At 44.6% G+C, this 20,546-nt stretch overlaps 1 protein-coding gene across 2 annotated transcripts in view; it reads right to left on the bottom strand.

Annotated features, from left to right (window-relative positions):
• ZDHHC14 (zinc finger DHHC-type palmitoyltransferase 14) overlaps positions 1–19,433 on the bottom strand; it is a 277,367-nt gene extending 257,934 nt beyond the window's left edge. For both annotated transcript variants that reach the window (XM_063097900.1, XM_063097902.1), the window contains exon 1: positions 19,152–19,433. In XM_063097900.1, the coding sequence (XP_062953970.1) occupies positions 19,152–19,396 (245 nt within the window). In that variant the 5' untranslated portion in view covers positions 19,397–19,433. The remainder of the gene's footprint in view (positions 1–19,151) is intronic.
• Positions 19,434–20,546: the final 1,113 nt, after the last annotated feature.

Raw genomic sequence — 20,546 nt, 5'->3', positions numbered from 1 at the left:
CTGGCACTGGCAGGCAGGCCACCCTGGTGTGGTCTCGCAGGAGCCCGGGTGGGAGGTCTGCCCTCCTGCAGGCGGCGTGCTGTGGTCCGGGAGGCCCGCCCCTTTCCGGCAGCCTTTCCTTCTTCCTGACACTGGTGGTTCAGTGTTTATGTCAGGGTGTCACATTAGCTAATGAGATCATACTTGCTAAACTAAGCTAAGCTAATGAGCTCTGCTTAGCTAATCAGCTCTTCAAAAAAACTGAGCTTTCTTTTTTGGTGAAGAGGCACACCCCAAAGTTAATTTGTAAGTTGGTTGTTTGAAACAGGGAATGTGTTTTCCCACAGAAACAATGTGACAAATGAAGACAGAGTTCTCAGGCCAACTCCAAACCCTTATTTAATCCCTTAAGGAAGAGACAATAGTGCAGGGTCCTAGGAGCTGTGGACTCATGGTGCAGAGAAGAAAGAAATCGCCTCTCTTCCCCCTTCCTAGATATGTAGATTGTATAATGGTTAAAAATGAAAGAGAAAAAACCCAAAAAAATCCCTTCAGTGACAATTCCATTCTAACCCAACTAAATGACCACAAATTTCACAAAATATATGCCTTGGTTCATAACCTCGCAGGTTATTTACTTTTGTTCCAGCTTGTGACTCATCAAAATGGTATTTGCTAACAGGGACAAAACAAAGAAATTTTGTTTAAAACCTCTTTCCCATCCAAGAGTGCTTGCTAGGAATTCTACTTACATTTCCTTTTATGTGCTAAGATCTTTAATGAGAACAAGTGCTCTAAAATAAAGCCAACTCTATGAACTCAGGTGAAAATTAGCATAATTCTTTATTGTTCATGCAACAGGTCCAGTTCAGAAAGCAATGGTATACACACTGCCAGCCTGAGAATATTAACATCTTCAAATGAGGGCTCAAATAGTGATCTGCCCATCACTTTTCCTAAGAAAGAAATATAAGCTTAGAGCAAGAAATTGTCCAAAGAATTCCACGTTGAAGACAGGTTTTGTTGACAGGAGGATAGGAACCGTACATGCCCCTTCGTTACCTTGGTTACGCGAAGAAGCGATGATCTGGTGGAGAAAACCCCAGACTAGCAATGAGCAGGTGAGTGGCTCACCCTGCCTTTGCTGTCATGCAGCTGTGTGATCTTGTGTAAGTCATCTTGCTTCGCGGGCCTCAATTTCCTCACCTGTAAAATGGGGGGATTTTTCCCAGTCCTACCCTTATATGATCAGAAGTAAAAATAATTGATTCCTGTATATAGCCAGTAAAATTCTAGAATACAGTTTACCAAGAGATTGACTATAATCATCACTAACAAGAAAAAAGCATTATCTTGAAAAGCACCTATTTTTGCATACTTTTATACATCTAAAAAAAGTTGTTAGAAGTCCATTACTTGAAACACCAGTGTTTCCATTTATCTTTGAACTCTACATCTAAACACTGGGTTACTGATAAAAGTCATTTTGATGCTTCTTGTGGAGGGCCTTTAGTATCTGACAAATAAATAATGAATGAGGCTCATGCAGACACTACACGCATGGAAACCTTGAAGTGGAAGTACCTGGGTTTAAAGACAGGTGGGGTTGGCTCCTCCACTCAAGGGCATTTTTTAATGCAGTTCTGGAAACACTGATTTAGTGCCCACTGTGGGCCACACACTAGCACCAGATGCACAAGAGACAAGATCAAAGATCAATAAGACCTGGGACTCCATGAGCTCACAGACCAGTGTACAAGAAAGGAATGTGAACTCGGCACATGGCAGGAAGAGCTGGAGTCACAGGAAGAAAGTGGGACTGGTGGGAAGGCACTGGGTCACCACCAGGGGTGTCAGGAGGGATCCTAAGGCATGTGTGCCTGAGTAGGACCGGGGGCATGGCTGTCTGCATTTCATAGGCTCATGGCTGGAGGTGGGCAGAGGAACTCTGGGCAACAGGAAGGAAGGCAAGCATGTGGGAGAACCCAGCATCTGCAGCAGCAGCGAGTAACTTAGAGTGCTGGGGTGTGGAGCACTGGATATCAAGGTGCACATGTGGGTCATGAAATCAAGCGAGTGGTCAAGAAGCATTATTTGAGTGAAATATGCTAGAATAAAACCACAGAGTGGGATAGACTAGAGTGCACTGCACATGGTCAGAGTAAGTACGTTTGGTGAAATATCCATCTGTGCGTGTGTGGGCATGCACACACATGCACACACCCATAAGTCCTGGATCTTCGTGGAGGTCACCCTCTAAAAGTCTGAAGCCTGCTGGTCAGGATGTAGGGTGCAGAGGGGGCTATCCAGCCATCCTCCCCATTGCCACCTTCCGGGGAATGGAGCACAGTGGTGGCAGCAGCTCTAAAACGATGACAGAGGCATTTCTCACACCGGAGGAGAACCATTTCCAAGGAGGGTCACAGAAGAGGCCAGGAGGGCAGTGGCTGCAGTTTGGCTCTATCCTAACAACCTTCACAAGTGAGACCATGGAACTCCCCCGGGCAGACCACACAAGGTCTAGGGCAGCAGCAAGGAAGGGGCTTAAAAAGTGAGAAAAGTTCAGCTTCAATGAATTTATTCAGAATTCTGCAACTGGAAAAAAGTAAAAATTTGTGTTTTACAGTTTATTTTGATATGTAAATTACATGTGGTGATGAGGAAGGGGGCTGAGCATATAAACTTCTCAGTGTTTATGGCTTTTGAAAAGCTTTAATTCAGCCCCGATAGTGACAACACTGATGGTTCTGAGCAAAACTCTCCTTGCCCCAAATGTCATCATCTCTGTCCCCATGCAAAGGAATCAGATCAATGCTCATTTCTGGCTAAACTGGACCTGCACCTGCAGTAGGCACCGTGAGTGACATCAGGATCAGGGCCATCCCGACAGCCTGGTCCCTGGCAAAGGGGTCACGAGGGCGGAGAGGATCATGCACGGCCTCCCAACAGTTGTGATATGCAAAGGAATGAGCACGTGGGAGAGCCACTGTCTGGGTTGGCCACAGCTCGGCAGGGAAGCCCTGCTCCAGGAGTAGAAAGTACTCAAGGACCTGAGAGCCTGGTTCCAGATCATTCTTCCTCACGAACCTGACTTTCCGGGGGTTTTGTTTCCCTCATGTACGTGATAATAACAACAACTGTTTTTGTACCTTTGAAGCAAAAATTTTATGAGGGAAAAGGCACAAATTATAAGAGATCTAAGCCTGCCTCAAGAAAGAGTATATGCATACAACTACACACGACAGAGAGGGCAAACGTCTTTATTTCTTATCTCGTGTTGCCTATTTAAACACTCAGAAATTACTGTCTTTGGCCCTGACACGAGACAACAGCACCCCTGGTTACCCAGCACCGAGCGTCCTAGGCCCTGCATCTCCAGTGCACAGTACCTTGTGCTTGGCCTGCAACCACACTCAGCAAATATTTCTTGACTAAAGAGGCCAAGAAATACTAACAAAAGGAAAAGGAAAAAAATTATGAAGAAAGACATAGAAAAATGTTGGAAAAAAATAGGTGGCCTGAAAGGAATGGAGGTAAGGCTCCTGTTCAGAGAGCTGGTTTAATCCATCTGCCTAAGTGCCATTCATCGGGAAAGCAAGGTCCGATCAGCCAGGCTGGAAAACAGAGTCTCCTTAGGTCCCCTCCAGAAAACCACATCGGTGTATAAATGTCCTAATCATTCTGATCAATGTGTTAGACAAGACATTTCAAGTAAAGCCATTTTTCTTTGGAGGCTGAATTAACCTCATGGACTGTGGCTACCGTGGAAACAAGCAAGCTGCCTGCCAGACCTCACTTAGTGTTCGTCACGTTTTTCGTACACACACACAGTCGGAGCTTTTTCCCTTCTGTTCTAGTGGTCGGTGCAGATGCAAAGAGCAACCCTCTCTGTAGAGGAAATGTTATAACTACAGAAATCTTTCCCCCAACCAAAAAGGGAAGACAAATAAGAATGGCAATATTTATTCTAAAACAAAGAACAAACACTTTAATTTTATACAATCGACTATGTTCTTGTAAAACATCTTCATAGTCTTCCTGAGTCGGAGGAAAGAGTACTTCCTTAGCTTTTCCTAGATCATCGGTAATTACGCCTATTATTCTGTCTTAGGAGGAGGGGAGAGGGGAAAACAATAAAATATTTTAAAATCTTCTTTGGAGGAGACAAGTCTGTCATACACTGAGGAAAAAAGTGAGTTATATGTTAGATTCAGCCTGGTTTCCAGCCTCCATCTCCCTTTTCTCCCCCCAAATGAAGGCTGGCTCAGCAGGCCCTTGATTTAGACCCAGAGGGGATGGAGCAGCAAAAGCTCCAACTACCATCAGGGAACCTTCCCCTGCCACCAGGCTACGGCTCCCCCCAACACTACGCCTGGTGCCACATCCCTGCCCTGATCTTGCCATGTTCCCTGAGCTTGAGGTCCTGCTCTGCAACCCTCCAGAACTAGAGCCTTGCCCAGGCACATTTGGGCCCCAGCCACACCCTGGGCAAAAAGCTTCTTCCTGAACCACAGTCCTGGGCCTGCGACCCTGCTCTCTATTGACACATGTCCGTATTTCCAGCCTCTACCACATCAAGTCACTGTCCACTTCTGCCTCCTCTACCCCAAGTTCTGCCCACCTGGGGCCACCTGGGGCTGCCCTAATCCCACCTCCTGCCTGCCGGGCTGGAACTTGTCTCTGCCTGCAGTTGGACTTGTCTCCCCAAAGCCCGTCTCATCCCACTGGGCAGCTGACCTGCCTGCTACATTCGATTGTTGTTAACTGTAGTGAAGGCTGTGGCCAGCCAGACAGTCCCTCCAACCCTCCCCAGCACCGACTGCCTATTCTCTCAGGACTGTAGCTTTCCTTTCCCAGCTGCTGGGAATGTTGGCATCTGCCAGCTTTCAGCTGAGTCCCTCTCAGGAAGCTGCCTGCAACTGAAGAGAATCACCTGGACCAAGGTTTTGCCCCTTCCTGGGGTGGCCCACATGCCATGGTCGGTTCATGCAGGGGTACAAAGGTCTGGTCCCTTGCCCAGTAGGATGGCAGGAGACTCTGCTGTGACTGCATCTGCCTGGCCCTGCTACACTCACTCCCCCACAGGTGTCAATCCCAGAGCTTGCCCTGGTAAGTGCCCTGCAGGCAAACCCTGTCCCAGAGTCGGCTTCCCCAGGAACCCACCCGTGATGTTAACCAGGCAAGTCGAGTCCAGTCAGTCCCTGAGATGCTTGGCCTCATCTCTGAATTCCACAGATAACCAAGGGGCCCATTCTGTGCCCTCATCTCATGACGTCTGCTTAACAAGTGCTTCTCAGAGGGCTGTATAAAAGTCTTCAGAATTTCAAGTCCAGCTCAATTCAGAGAACAACAAGGACTGGGGAGTGGAAGGCCGAGTAACGTTCTCCCATAAATGTCCACATCATAATCCCCGGAACCTGTATGTTACCTTACATCGCCAACAGACTTTGCTGGTGTGATTCCCTTCAGGACCCTGAGAGGGTTCTCCCGGATTACATTGGGCCGATGTAAGTGCACAGGTCCTTAAAAGCAGAGAGCCTTGCCGGCTTCAGCAGAAAAAGTGATTATGGAAGAAAGGCACAGGGAGGCGGGACGTTGCTGGCTTTGGAGCTGGAGCAAGGGGGCCACACTACAACTCTAGAAGGTGAAAAAGGCAAGGAAACACATTTTCCCCTACAGCCACCCTGCTGACACCTTAATTTTGGCCCAGGGAGACCTGTATCAGACTTCTGACCTACAGATTGTAACATAATAAATTGGTGTTGTTTCAAGCTACTAAGTTTGTGGTGACTAGTTATGGCAGGAAAAGAAAACCAATACTACGGAAAGAGAAAATGGACAGAAACTCTTCATTTATTTCCACACTTTAACGCTCCCCTGTTAGGTGTAACTGGGGCTGCCATTCAGGAAAGCTTGACACCTTTCTTGACAAGACCAACCGGGGTCAACTCTGGGTGATACAAACAAACCCTTATACAACATCCTAAAATGAACAATTTCACACAGAGTAAAGAAGAGTCTTAATTGCACATTCAAGAAGGTGACATTTTCCTGTTAGATCATCCCTTGCCACTAAGATCATCTGCAGCCAAGAGGCAGAAGATCTTAGTTATGGATGAGTGGGACTCTTTACTTGGTTGCTACGTCAACTTCTAAATAAATTTTTTAAAAATGGAATATTAATAGTTTCCTAGCTTGATAAAGGTATACATCGTCAATATAATACTTCCTACTTTTATTTTTTTTTATTTTGAGCCTAAGAAGAAATATAGTTTCTGTATAAAACAATGCTAATCCTGTCTAAATAATAATTTTATGATGGAAAAGTGGGCTTCTCTAACATTTACCTTCAAAAAGATAAGAGCATACCTTGTGAAATATTCATGCAAAATATGCTTATAGCTAATGGAATAAGAACACAGACACAGACACAGTATGTTTCCTAGAGTAGTCAACACCATTTGAATGTGTGTGTTGGGACCATTCTGAAATCTAATTCACATGGGCTGCAATCTTAAAGAGAAGCAGGAAAGTATATCGAGTTAGCAAGTGTGAGATAACGCAAGTAAACAATTACTCTCCCTGCTTAGGAAGACAAATAGCCCATATATAGCTGCAGAATTTAGCTAGACTTTGGCTTATATGTTCAAAGAATGTCCTTATCTGCCATCAAGAATGTGTGTGTGTGGGAAACTCATGGCACTAAAAGACCCCAAAATAGGACCATTCAAGATGATAAATTGTTTTGATTATGCAAATCTGAGGCCCACTTGAAAGCTCAGATCATGGAGGTCGTCAGTTGCCTGGTTGCCCACTTGCAGGGCAGCCTGGCTCTGCAAGCCACAAGGCCACCATAGGCTATTACGGAAAAGGCCCCAGTGGATCAAAAGCATGATGGGCAGGCAACCCAGGCCCCTGGTCTTCTCAACAACCCAGGGAAGAATAAACAGCCTAATACACAACAGTGTCAAAGAGGTGTCTCCCCAAGGGCTGTGCTTCTACATCCAACCCTCTCCAAGATCAACACACAGGACTGCTACTCACAGAGATCTCAGGGAGTGGAGACTCTGATCTACCACTCTTATTAAATTGTGAGAAAAATAGAAAGGCCTTGAATACCAGATTTAAACAGTTTTGCATGGATTTACTTCCCACACAACAGGTGTATGAGTCTATCACTATAAATATAACACACACAGTGTGGGAGGGAACTTAGGGACATTAAGGCTAGAGTGTGGGGATAACAGAGAGAGAGAGCAAGCAAGGGGGGACTGCCATACAGGCATGGGGTGTGAGGGCCAAGACCACCGGTGCTTGAACCACCATCCCACCAGGACACATGAAATGAAGGAGATTCTCCCAAGGGAGAACTGGGATCAGGCACAAATACAGTGCACGAACTAGCTGCAACTCCTTTCTCTCCTACCCAAGGCATACTGGAATGAACGTGCGTGAGAAAAGCAGACCCTGAATCTACCATGATTTTTTTTTTTTAATTCTCAAACTTCAGCTCTAGGACTTTGGTGTTGTTGGTCTCACATTAAGTACTGCATACCCCAAACCAGTCCCAACTCTTCATTTGAGAATTTCTGGTAGTTAAGTTTTCCACTTACTGTAGCTGTATAATAAGCTTCCCCAAAACATAGTGGTTTAAAACAATGACAGTGTTATTTTGTTCATTAATCTGCAATTTGGGCAGAGCTCAGCAGGGATCACCCATATCTGTTCCATTTGGCTTGCATTAGGGTGGCTCAAAATGGTGGGGTGGGGGGCGGGTGGAGCTGGAATCATGTGAAAGCTCATTCACTCAGTTCTACAGTCACCTTGATCTCCACGTGGTCTAAACTCCCTCTACATGGTCTCTGTATTGGGGGGTGTGCAGGCAGCTAGGTTTCTTGCATGGCAGCTCAGCTCCAAAGGTGCATGTCCCAAGTGAGAGAAAGAACCAGGTGGAAGCTTGATCATATTTTCTAACCTGGCCTCGGAGTCACACAGCATCAGTTCTGCCACAGGCTATCTGCACACACAGACTGCCCCATATTCAAAAAGAAGTAGAATTAGACTCTCCTTTTTCATGGGTAGAGTGTCAAAGAAGTTGTGGAAATGTTTGAAAACCAGCACTTTAAGGATGGGAACAGGGGAAGAATGCAGTTGAGGGGACATTAAAGAGAAGGGTTAGTACAGTGTGATGACTGAGGTAGGTGAGAAGGGGGGAAAAGTGAAAACATTTCCAGGGCACAGTTCTGGGGACCAGGAGAGTCCTCTTTCCTGACAGCGGTGGAGCTTTGAGGGGTGTCTGTTCAGAAAGAACTGCAAGCCATTCCGTTTTCAATGACGTGCTTTCTGGGAATCCGAGGACCCCGGGCAGAGACCTCTACAGGCAAGAGGACATGCAAGCCCAGAGGGCAGGTGCTCTAAGCGCAGCACTGGGGGAGAGAGGAGAAAGTCACGTATGAAAGGCCAGAGCGACCACCATGGCAGTGCAGACTTTCTCAAGAAGGTAAGAAAAGCAGAATGACAAAACTGAGGGTAAGAAGAAAGAACAGATGGAACAGAGCAGAAAAAGAAATAGCTAAAGGTAAGTACAAGATGAGCATCTGAGAAGTTAAAGGAAGAAAAAATTCCAAAAAAGAAAATGTAGTCACAGTGTCTTAAACCACTAAGAGAAAGGTAAAAATGAAAACTGAGAAAAAGTACACTGGATTTTGTCAAGAAAGTACCCCGGAACACACATTTTGGGGACCCATTTTGTTTCTAAGATCAGTACAGGGAAAGGCAATCACTTCTCAGCAAGTAGAACTAGTAACTCAAATAGACTCCGGTATTTTGTGTTAAAATAAGCTGTTGCCCTGTATTTGTGAGAACTGCCTGAAAACCACCAAAAGATAGCAGACTCATGGAGCTTAAATTTCTTCCCAAGTGAGTTAGAACACCATTCCCTGTTGATAAGACCAGCTCAGGGCAAACACACCCAGCTGCAGAGGGCCGTTGGTGACAACCTCCTCTATCAGCCACCTCCTGGGCCCTGTCACCTTGATGGTCTCAACAGTGACACCAGCTCCCACGGAGTTAAAGTCAGCAGTTCTTAAAATCCAGTTTGAAGATGTGTGGGAATTATATTCCTGCATTTAAATGGTGTTCTAAAATGTGCTCAAATTGTTCTCAAATAAAAAGGCCCCATTACAGTTGAAAGTAAGTCTACCTTAAAAACCTCTAAATAGTTAGAAATAAATCTAACTATATTATAATTATAATACAAGAAAGTCTATTCTAACGCTACAAAGGGCCAAGGAAATAGAGCCAAAAATAGACCTAAATCAAGGATAATGCAACTTCTACAGTTTGGAGGAACGGAGTCGAAGGAAAGGGAAACACACAGACAGCTGTCATCTTTCTCTTCATTTTGGGTCTGATCATGGCAGAGGAGCAATTTTCTCTCTCACGTAGAGCACCAGAGACTGGAGAAGTCTACAAGAGCCGAGGGCTGGCTTGTTCAATCAGAAACCCCTTCTGTCAAGGTTTCCAACTAAAGCCAGCTACATGAGAGGCCATCAGGCATGAGATCAGAGAAGAGCTTCAAAATCCAAAGCATCACAAGTGAGGGGGAAATTTTAAAGTTTTCTTTAAAATCAAAGAAAAACTAGCATCAAATTAAACTAGCAAACGAAGATTTGTGATAAAATACCTCACTCATCACAAGGATATATATTTCTATAAACCATGCTCTTAGTTGTACATAACCGCAACAACCAGTTGATAGGTAGAATTCATGTTGATAAATATTTTATCATCACATAAAAGCCTCTGAATCCCATGCTAAACTCTTTGAGTTATCCAGACCTAAGCCTTTAGGTCTGGATGTCATAGCATTGCCAGGACACATTTAAAAAGTTCAAAATCTATGAAGTGGCAGTCTTGCATATTTTACCCTGTAAAATGAGAGCAAATGCCAAGAATCACTGAGGAGTCAAAGAAAGAAAGATTAAAATGCATGAAAGATAAACTGGGCATATTTACACAAATCAAGTATTATAGCAGTAAAAATGAATTACGTATATATGCAGCAACATATGAATCTGAGAAACACAGTATTAAGTTAAAAGAAGTTGAAAGTTGTGTGATCAGTCACTCCCACTTTAACAATGAGAACAAGCTACATTAGCTGCAAAAGCAAAATAATGAAAACCTGTCAGGGAGCCCAGAATGCAAAGAAGCTAAATGTGTCAAGTCCTTCCTAAGAGAAAAAAAAAGCCAACAGCTGCTTCTATCCCTAGCAAAGCAGCAGGAAGAACAGGAATTTAGCACAGACAGGAGTGAGGGGAAACAGGCTAAATTTTTAATCAGTATTAATGGCCATGTGTGGACTGCCACATGCATTAGAATGCCAAGGAGCCTCAGCCACAGTGTAAGTCTGTAGCACCAGCCAACTCCATTTCATTGATCTTCACCAAACACAAAACAATAGTTTACCAAAGGCTGGCGGTAGGGTGGGAGAGCTGAAAGACATAAGTCCTGAGCCCCAAGAGTAAGCATAAAAGGTTAAGAACATAAAAATTGAGGAAATCACTCTGAGGCACTTGAGGCCTTCACCCAGGTCACTGCAGTAGCCCTGCAAAACCTGGGGCAGAGCAGCTGAGCAGAGGAGATATCCTCAGGCATAGAAAGCTGGGGTAGGACTGAAAGCAAAGATAACTCCCCAGAGAGCCAAAAACCTGGCGGTCAGTCTGAAAAACAGAGAGAGGTCTTCCACAGTTTGATAAGCTAGTGCCGGGCTTACTGTAAAGCAGAAAAAAATCTTCAGAGTTTTGACAGACTCAGATCCCAAGCCCTGCTACAGAGAAAGTCCTGATTCTACCCTCAAAACATATGAAGCCAGTGATGAAATGAATCTAACTAAATAAAGCTTCCCCAAAGCCCAAATCCATTTCAAAGTACAAATTAGATTGACTCAGCCAGACACCAGTGGCCTGAAGAAAAAATTTAAATTACTACAGCCTTTCTAATTCTTTTACACATAATGTCTGGCATAAAATAAAAAATTATGAGGCAAGCAAAGAAGGAAGAAAATATAACCCATGGTCAAGAGAAGAAACAGTCAGAAGAAACAGATCCAGAGATGATAGAGATGTTGAAATTATTCTGCAAGGACTTTAAGATAACTACAAAAAATATGTTAAAAGATCTACTGGAAAACATGGACATGATCAGATGAAGAATTTCAGAAGAATAGAACCTAATAAAAAACTGTTTAAGAAAACTATTTTTACAAATGTAGAAATGCTCAAAATAAAAAATAACAAAACTGGCTTAACATAGAAAGATCAGTAAACTTGAAGACAGACCAATAGGCATTATCCAAACTGAAACACAAAAAGAAAAAAAAAAAAAAAAGATTTGAAGAAAAAAAAACATGGAATAAAGTATCTAAGATATATGAGACTATAGAAAATGGTATCATACATAAGTAATTGAAGTTCCAGGAAAGGAGGTAAGGAGACAAAAAACAATATTTGAAGAAATAATGAATGAAAATTTCCAAAACTGATGAAAGATTTCAATCCACAGATTGGAGATGCTCAGCAAACCCCAAGCAGGATAAATATAGGAAAAAAACACACATAAGTTTGTCATGCTTCAACTACTGAAAACAAAAGATAAAGAAAATCAGCTGGAGGCATAGCATACATTACACATAGGGGAGAAATGCTAAAAAATAGCAGCTAACTTCTCATCAGAAATAAAAGAGGCCAGAAGACAATGGGCCAGCGTTGTCAAAGGTCTGGTAGAAAAAAACTGCCAACCTAAAACTCTAAATCCAGTGAAAATATCCTTAAAAATGAAAATGTTCTTAAAAAACATTTTCAGAAAAAGCAAAAACTTAGAGAGTTTGTCATCAGCAGACGTGCATACAAGAAATGCTAAAAGTTTCTTCAAGCCAACAGGAAACGATGCAGATGGCAGAAATAAAGGGCACCAGAAATGGTAAATACATGAGGATAAATATAAAATCCCATTTTAAATTATCTCTATTTTATATGTGTATGCATGTTTTATATTTTATATGTGTATGTTTTATTTTAAAGCATCTTTATTTTATATATTTTATGTATTTATTTATGTTTCTTTTAAACTCTATTAACTGCTTAAAAATATTACCAGGTTTACAGCCTATGTAGATATAAAATATATGGCAATAAGAGTACAAAGGGTGGGAGGAGTAAGTGGAATTATAATGCTCTAAGTGTCTTACATTATTTGTGAGGTACAGTACTATTGTTTGGAGGTAGACTGTAATCGGTTAGAGATACATATTGTACTCTCATAAGCAACTACTAAAAACAGCATAAAGAAACAGCCTAAAATTTTCTTTAAAGATAAATAGAATACTGAAATTATGCATTTTATGTAAAAGAGGGCTGAAGATAGAAACGAGAAACAAAATTTATATTAGATAAATAGAAAGCAAATATCAAGATGATAAACTTAAACCCAACAATATTGGGACAAATGGCAAAATTTGAATTGACTGTTATATCCATGTTAAGTCTCCTAAAATTTCCGATTACTGTGTTTATGCAAGAACATCCTTTTTCCTTAGAATTATGTGCTGAAATACTTGGACATACAGGGGCATGATGTCCTCAACTTACTCTTCAGTGGTTCAGGAAAACATGTAACAGACTTCAAGACTGAGGGAGAGAGGGAGAGAGAGCAGTAAGCATAGAAATATGTTAGCAACTGGAGAATCTGCACGAAGAGCATACAAGAGCTCTTTGAATTATTCTTGCAACTCTTCTGGAAGTTTGAAATCATTTCAAAATAAAAAGTTATGCCATCTGCAGAATTAAATGTATTCATGAATAGACTGGCTGAAATACAATGCTGTGATGCTATCTTACGTTAAGTACATATTAAATCCATGGTTTTTTTTTAAGACTACATATGGCATGATACAATATTTATAATGAAAAATAAGCCAAACTACACAACCTATTGATTGGTTATGCCCACATTCGAAACTCTTGAGGAAAAAAAGGCAAAGCACTGATGACGACTGAGCTCAGAGTGTGAGGACTTCAGGGAGGGCCGGGAGATGGGACTGGGGACCTACCCAGCTCCGAGGACGTGAGTAGATTCAAAAGCACTGGTATTGATCTTGACTCAGGTGGTAGTTTCATGGGTGCTCTTTACAGTGCTGTATTTCAAAACTTGCACATGTATTACATATCATCTGTTTGAATCTAATATATTTTTTAAAGGTGAAAACTGAGGAGCTAGAAGATCAACCAGTTTATAAAAATAAGTTTGAACTGGGACTAACCTTTATATTTAGTGAAGAAGTAAACAAAAGCCTTAAGATGGTCCCCAACTGTTACCTGAACCAACTGACATTTTATTAGATCCAAATTCCTGGATGTAAGTAATTATAAGTATCTATCATCCACCACTGTTTTTGCTTTCCTAACAACCTCAGCTACAAAAGGATGAACGCACTTCCTTGGAACCCTTAATTTAAATTCTCTTGCTAAGACATAATAACTCTGCCATGAATAAATTATGTGCAACACTGTACTGCAAAAGAAAAAAATTTCCAGGATATGCAGATATGGCCCATTAAACAATTAACTATCACTACCCTATTATAGAAACCTACAGGAGTCCTTTCTGTGTAATTTGGTATCACTTCTCACTAGCTGAGAGAGAGTGCAATAAAACATGAGTAGTCAATAGTATCTTTAACAACTTTATTAGATAAATCCAAAGTTAAGAATCTATAAAATGAGAAATTATTCTAGGTGCCGGTGGTTGTTATGTAACATTCATATACATTACAGAGTGCTTTATTTGCTTAAAGCATTTTGTTCAAAAATAAAGAGATACTAGAAAAAAGTCTTGGTTAGTCAAGAGAACATCCCAACCCTATCACTAGTTTTCTAAGTAACTAAGAAAAGTTTTCCCTCTGCTTCAATTAACACATTCGAAAAGGGATAATACTTGATTCTGAACTCAGAAGAATTATGTCAGATAATCAGAGTTTCTGGGCCAAATGTGTTCTATAAGACACTAATTCTAAATTTTATGAATGTACACAACTTTACAAAATGCAAAAATTGAAGCACAAGGAAATTATTTTCCAAAGTGTTTCAATATTATCATTTCTTCTTTAAACAACAAATATTTACTGAGAGGCTACTATGTTCTGGGTAGTATTCTAAGCAACGGGGATACAGCAGTGAACAGAATAGCCAAAGTCCCTATTTCCACGGAGCTTACATGTTCTGATCATGTACACAAATGAATGGGTTAGTGCATTCAAATCAAGAGGTCGTAATAAGGTTTTGAAATCACCTAAAATTCTTGTAGAACCACTGTGGGTTATAAATGTCCCCGACCCCACCTACATGTTAACAGGGAATGTTCAGTGTAAGATCCCGTGGTCATCTGCTATCACCTACGTCAACCCCATGGTGCACAGCATGGCCAGCATTTGGACAAAAGCAGATGTGACACTTTACAGGTGTCTTCTGAGATGGTAGACAACTTGATGTAGTTCTGCATGGGGCAGTGGGGGAGGGGGTTGAGAAAAGACGGGGTCCTTAGGTGTTATAAGGGCGGCATCTTCTACTAGAAAATAAAAGTTATCCTATTTATGATGGAGACATCGGAAATGACACTTTTCTTTACAGGGTACAGCCCCAATCCATCTTCAAGGCAAACATGAGCCCAGTTGTAGTGACTATCAATTAGTCAATTAGTCATCATTTATTTCAAAGAGGATTAGCTAAATTAAAAAAAAAGGGAAGGAAATAAAGAAGGGAGGGAGAGAGAAAGAAGGAAGGAGGAAGGGAGGAAAAGAGACAAAGAAGAAAACATATGGCTTTTTTAAAAGAAACCATCAATGAACTTCTAGTGATGAGAAATTTGAGAATGTTCTCACATCCTCACGTGTTTGAGCCCCAGTAATACCTCCAAACTTGTCTGTGGTGACAGCACAGAATTAGGAGACACAGTCAAACCCGAGATCTAAACAGGCCTCCCTTCACCTCATATGATGCTCGTGAAAACACAAACCTCACCCGGCCTCCCAGTTTGTTTCCTTCTTTCTGTCCCTATGACCAAGAGACTGAAATTTCAACAAAAGAAATTTCAGGACCAAAGACTTTTTATTTTCAAAATTTCAACTCTATAAACAAAAGCAGGCTCTGCGTGCGTGCGTGAGTGCGTGTGTGTGTGTGTGTGTATCTCAGAGGGAAAGAGAGAAAGAAATTGTAAATGTTCACTGATCCTTTCAAATCCCAATTCTAGGGATGTTGCATAGAGTCTTTGCTAACACTCCTAATAACTACAAGGAGCAGTGAGATGTCTCGACGGTACTGCAGTCAGCTTACCTCCTTTCCCTCTTAAATACGGCTGTGAAATGCTGTCACTTTTAATCAGTACTCCATGTGAGGAATAAAAGATGCCAAAAGAGAAGCAGCCTCTCCTAACTTGAAAAGGAGTATAGTGTTGCATCTAGTTGCTTCTAGTAGCTTTCTTTATTGTCTTCATGGTTCTGAGATAGTGGCTCCAAAAATGGAGATGAAATCCAGGGTCTGGTTCTCAGACATCCCTGAAGGATTCCCATTCTGAAGGAGCAACAGAGAAGCCACACGGCTTCACACAGGCTCCTGGGACTCACACAAAGGTCTTGATTTTAATGGCAGACTGAACAGCTCTGCATCTTTTCAGCCCTGATATGCTATCACCATCACACTTGCTTATTAACCTACATACTCCCTTAAAATGCTCTCAGAAAAGGGTGACCAGAGAACTTGGAGGACTAATTCTAAGGTTTACTCTAATAATACGTACACCTGCTATGTACAGGATATTGTACTAAGTATATGTTTCCCATTTAATCTTTACAACATTTAAAGGTAGATATTACTAATCCCATTTTACAGATTGGGAAACTGAGGATTAAAAAAGACAAATCATTTGCCCAGGTTCATACTGCTGGTAAGAATCTTGAGGTCTGTCCTTCCAAAAATCCATGCCTTTAACCAACATTCTGTTTAACCAGTATTATAACCAGTGTTCTATACTTGGAGGAGAAGCAGCACAATTTGGCTTTGCAGACAGATGCCTTCCCAATAATTAGTTGTGTGACCTTAGGTAATTAGCCTCTGTCACTTGTCTTCAATGTGGGAATAATCATTTCTATCCTGCCTTTCTCCAGGGATTGAATGAAGACAGTATCAGCACCTGTTGCTGAGTTCCACTAAGTTCATTTCTCTTGGACAAACTTCCTTGTCCATATGTTCAAGGTACGGCACGAGAGGTGGGGTGAGAGAAGAGTTGCAGATAAAGGAAGTCTAACACTAAACTTAGAAGTTCTGTTTTTCTTTTCACATTTTTTATTTGCCTCTCTGTAACTGTCTGGGAAACACAGATGCTAATGTTTGATGATGAATTCTACTAACATGAAATTAAATAATCAAAATAGGGGACCATATAGTATGTGCTCAATAAATTCCTAAAGGAAGGCCAGAAAAGAGACAGGCAGAGAGCACACAGTACTGGCATTTCCTCTGGATCTTGCTCAATGATTAGCCTGCTGGTATTTCTTTTCCTATGCATGAAGCTATTGGTTCTTTGAATCTCTAGCAAATTAATTTGGTCAATGTTATTTAATTTCTCTCTGTCAGTGATAAATAAAGGACTTAAAAGCAATGCAGAGACAAATATTCTTAGCTAAACCATAATATTCCATAGTTTGAACAGCCCCATAATTTTTCTCAACTGAGGCATCAGGCCAGGACGGGCTTCCTATTTTCTTGAAATTTCAAATTGCCCAGTTGAAGCAACACCCATGGAGACCAAAAACACACGCGCGCGCGCACACACACACACACACACACACACACACACACACACACACACACACACACACACTCCCACAGAGCTGACACAAAAATGATGCTGCAAACAGTAGCTAAGAAAATCCCTGTGCACACGTTTATTCCTATAGTCGTCATGTAACACAACACTGATGCAGAAAAAGATCCATAACAACCTGCTAGTGAGGACTTTTGGGAACTCTTGGAAAAAACACATACAGAGATCAAATGAAAATTAATTTATGATGGTTTGGTTAGAAGCTATGTTTGAATGAAGAAAAAAAGATTGTAAAGTAATAACTGGGAGATCCCTAACCATAGCATAGGGATTTGGGTCTATAAAGAAAGTGAAATATTCACCATTTGACATGAAACCCACTTGTGGCTGAAACTCTGCAAAGGCAAACACAAAATTAACCGATTTTTTCCACTCTTACGATTGCTGAAAAGAGCAAAAATGCCAATGTGGATCCGTTCAAAACTTTTTTTAATATTAGGAACATAGTACGCACTCTTGAAATTGAGGGCCACCTGTAATTAAAGCCACCATTATAGAGATGGCATTTCTGTTAAGCCTTGTGGCATCATCACTCCAGTGCCAGTACTGATTCTGACATAGAATGCAAACTCACCAGGAATCTCTGTGCCTCCTCCTCCAGTTTCCATGGATCTGTAAGGACGAAAGGCTGGTTGCAAGTGGGGACCAGCAAAGCAATAGCAGCATGAGTAGAATGTGTCTCCTGCCATTCTGAACGCCTGTCCATACCCTTCCCCTGACACCCACCAACTGGTGCCAAAGACTCCACCAACTGGTATCAAACATGCACAACAGTTAAACTTCTAGGAGACACCTGAAAAATTCACAGGCAGTCAATGGCACGGGGTTCTGTGTGAGACAGACTGGAGGCGCCCGGTAGCTTACATCTGAGATCTCTCTCCTCGCCTGTTCTAACTCAATCCTGTTAAAATTGTTCATCACAGCACAGTGTTCAGATACGGAACGTTTCCTCTCAGGGAGTCAGAGGGCTTTGAGTGAAAAGTATTACATTGTCAAGAGATCATTCATTTCCAATTGAGACAGCACCTGGAAGAGCAAACGCCAGGTACAAAATCAGAGCCTATTAATACTTATCAGAGACAAAAGTAAATAAACACAAAAAGTTTTTAATTAACCCTACCCAACAGAAGCGGTTGGAGACTGAAGGGCTATCATGCCCCATAATAACCAGTATATGAGAAGCTCAAAGAACTCCCTATAAATATATTGCTTTTTTTAAATTCTGGAGGAGAAAAAGTAAATACAACTTTCAATGAGCATAGGGTACCGGGAATTACATAAGAAGCTGCCTTCCAAATGCTGGACTCACTAAGAGCAATTGAAATCGATTTGGAATGTGGTTAAACTGCTTTACCTAATGGCTATTAATAAATAAGATCTTTCATTAGTTGGCAGGGGGATGGATGCTACTGGCCAATTTCATTTTCCTGAAAACGGTGAAGACACTTATGCACTTTTTCTAGATAAAATCCCTAAAGTCCAAAAGTATTGTCTCTGGAATCAGACGTTACCCGCTACGTGGTGTCATCCTTTTCCCTCACAGGCCTAAGGTCTTTCCACCTGTTCCCGAATTGTTTGTTTTGGACATTTTTTTACTGGAACTTTTTTGAAAGTGAAGAGTTTAGAAACCTCATGGTCAAACAGAAATTGTTAATCAAGAGTGAACATGTAAGGAGGACGAAAACTGAAATGATCCTCCCAAGGCACTTTTAAACCTACAACCAATAGTACTCATTACTCAGCGAAGTTACACAGAAGATTTAGTCAACTGAGCTGAACAAGATGCCCTACATCTTGTTAGCAAGAAAAAAGTCAGTTCTATTTACCGCGGACTTAGAAACCGACGGTCGCCCCTTCCCTCGCAGGCCACACCTGGGACGGTTCGCTGGTTTCCCAGACTCAGCAGAGACAGCGCCAAGCGTCAGTGACCGGCGGCCCCCCTGCCAGCGCCCACCCCGCGCTCGGGAGCAGCAAGGCCAGGCACACCTCCCACGTGTCCCCACCTCCCTCTCTCCGCCACTCCCAGGAGCCCGGCCCAGAAAGGCGTTATCTCTGGGGACCGAAAAGCAAACAGACCTTTCAAAGAAAAGTGGGGGAGAGCGGGCTGACATTATATAACAATATACAGTAGAAAAGGCTTCTAGAAAACGAAAGCAGCCGGAGGAGGGGGGCGGGCGGGGGGCTGGAGGGGACGAGGGGAGCGGGGCGTCGGGGGAGCTGTCGCCGCCACTTACTCGAAGGCGAAGAAGAGTCCGCTGGTGACGAGGATGAGGATGAGAGTCAGGTAGAAGACGCCCGTCTGCCGGGCCATCATGATCCTCCCGTTGCAGAAGAACTTGTTCCTTCCCGGGAACACCTCCCATTTCCTGCGGGCCGGGGTCCTCTTCTTCGTGTGGGGCGACTCCATGGGGGAGGAGCTGTGGGTGCTGATCTGGCTGTACTCGCAGTCTTTCATGGGCCCGCCGCCGCCGGGAGGCATCCACGCGGGCAGCCGGCGGGGGGCGCACGCCCCCAGGAGCCCCCCGGCCGCGCGGGCCCCGCCGAGCCACGACCGCCGCCGGCCGTCCGGCCGCCCCCCGCGCCGCGGCGCCGCGGCCCCTAAACGGGCTCCCGGCTCGGCGACAACTTTGCCGAGGACACCCAGGTTCGCCCTGCGGGGCGCCCGACTGTCATAGCAGAAGCCCCTTCCGGGAGGGACGGTGCTCGCCCGCAGCCCGCGGCAGCGGTCCTCCGTCGCTTCCAGCACGCGTCCCGGGCGCGGGGGCCCCGCGGGTCGCGGGGGGCAGCCTGGCCGGCCCCCGGGTCGCCGTGCGCTCGCCCCCTGGCACGGCCGCCCGCTCGGCCCCGCCGCCCCCGGCCCCGCCTCGGCTCCGGCGCGCCGACCCCCGAGCGCTGCGCCCCGAGGGGACACGAGGCAGCGGCGCCGGCTTCCTCGGGAACCACTTGTGCGCCTCGGCCAGGTGGATCCTACTCCTTCCTCCGGTGGCGGATCCTCCCAGGAGAGAGCGCTGGGAGCTGGGCGGCAGCTCGCGGCACCCGCAACCCCTCCCAGGGGTGGGGACAGCCGCGCACGTTATTCTGTCAGGAGCGGCTGGGCGAGAGCCCGGGAGATGCTCGCGCCGCGACCCCGCGTCGGCGCGCCTGGCAGCCGAGCCCCGTCCGCGGCCCCCGGGGCTGCCCGGGCTGCTGGGGCTGGAGGGGCGCCGGGCCGAGGCGGGCGGGGGCGGCTCGCGGGCTGCGCGGCGAGGGCGCTCCCCAGCTTCCTCCTGCCCAGACGAGCCAGCCCCGGCGCACGGAGGGCCGCGGGGACACCGCCACAGACACTTGTTTGCGAGGCTCAGCCCCGGCGCGCGCGCGGCGCTCCGAGCGGTCCGCCTCCCTCGGCCGGGTGGGCGGCGGCACCCGCGCCTCGCCAGCCGGGCTCCTCCTCCCGCTCCTCCCCCTCGCCGGCCAAGCCCGGGCACCGGCGCCGCGGGGTCCCTGCCCCAGCCCCGCCGGGCGGCCGCCCTGAGCTCGGGGCCCGGAAGGGCCTGGCGCGGCCTCGGGCGAAGGCGCCGGGGCTCCCCGTGGCATCGCTCCAGGAGCGGTCGGGTCGGCGCCCGCGGCCCCGCCGCGCCGTGCGCTCTCGG

This window comes from Cynocephalus volans, chromosome 5 (assembly GCF_027409185.1).
Source record: "Cynocephalus volans isolate mCynVol1 chromosome 5, mCynVol1.pri, whole genome shotgun sequence".
In the NCBI taxonomy this organism is placed as follows: domain Eukaryota; kingdom Metazoa; phylum Chordata; class Mammalia; order Dermoptera; family Cynocephalidae; genus Cynocephalus; species Cynocephalus volans.
The sequence above is the reverse complement of the archived record's forward strand: the minus strand, read 5'-3'. Positions and strand labels throughout refer to the sequence as shown.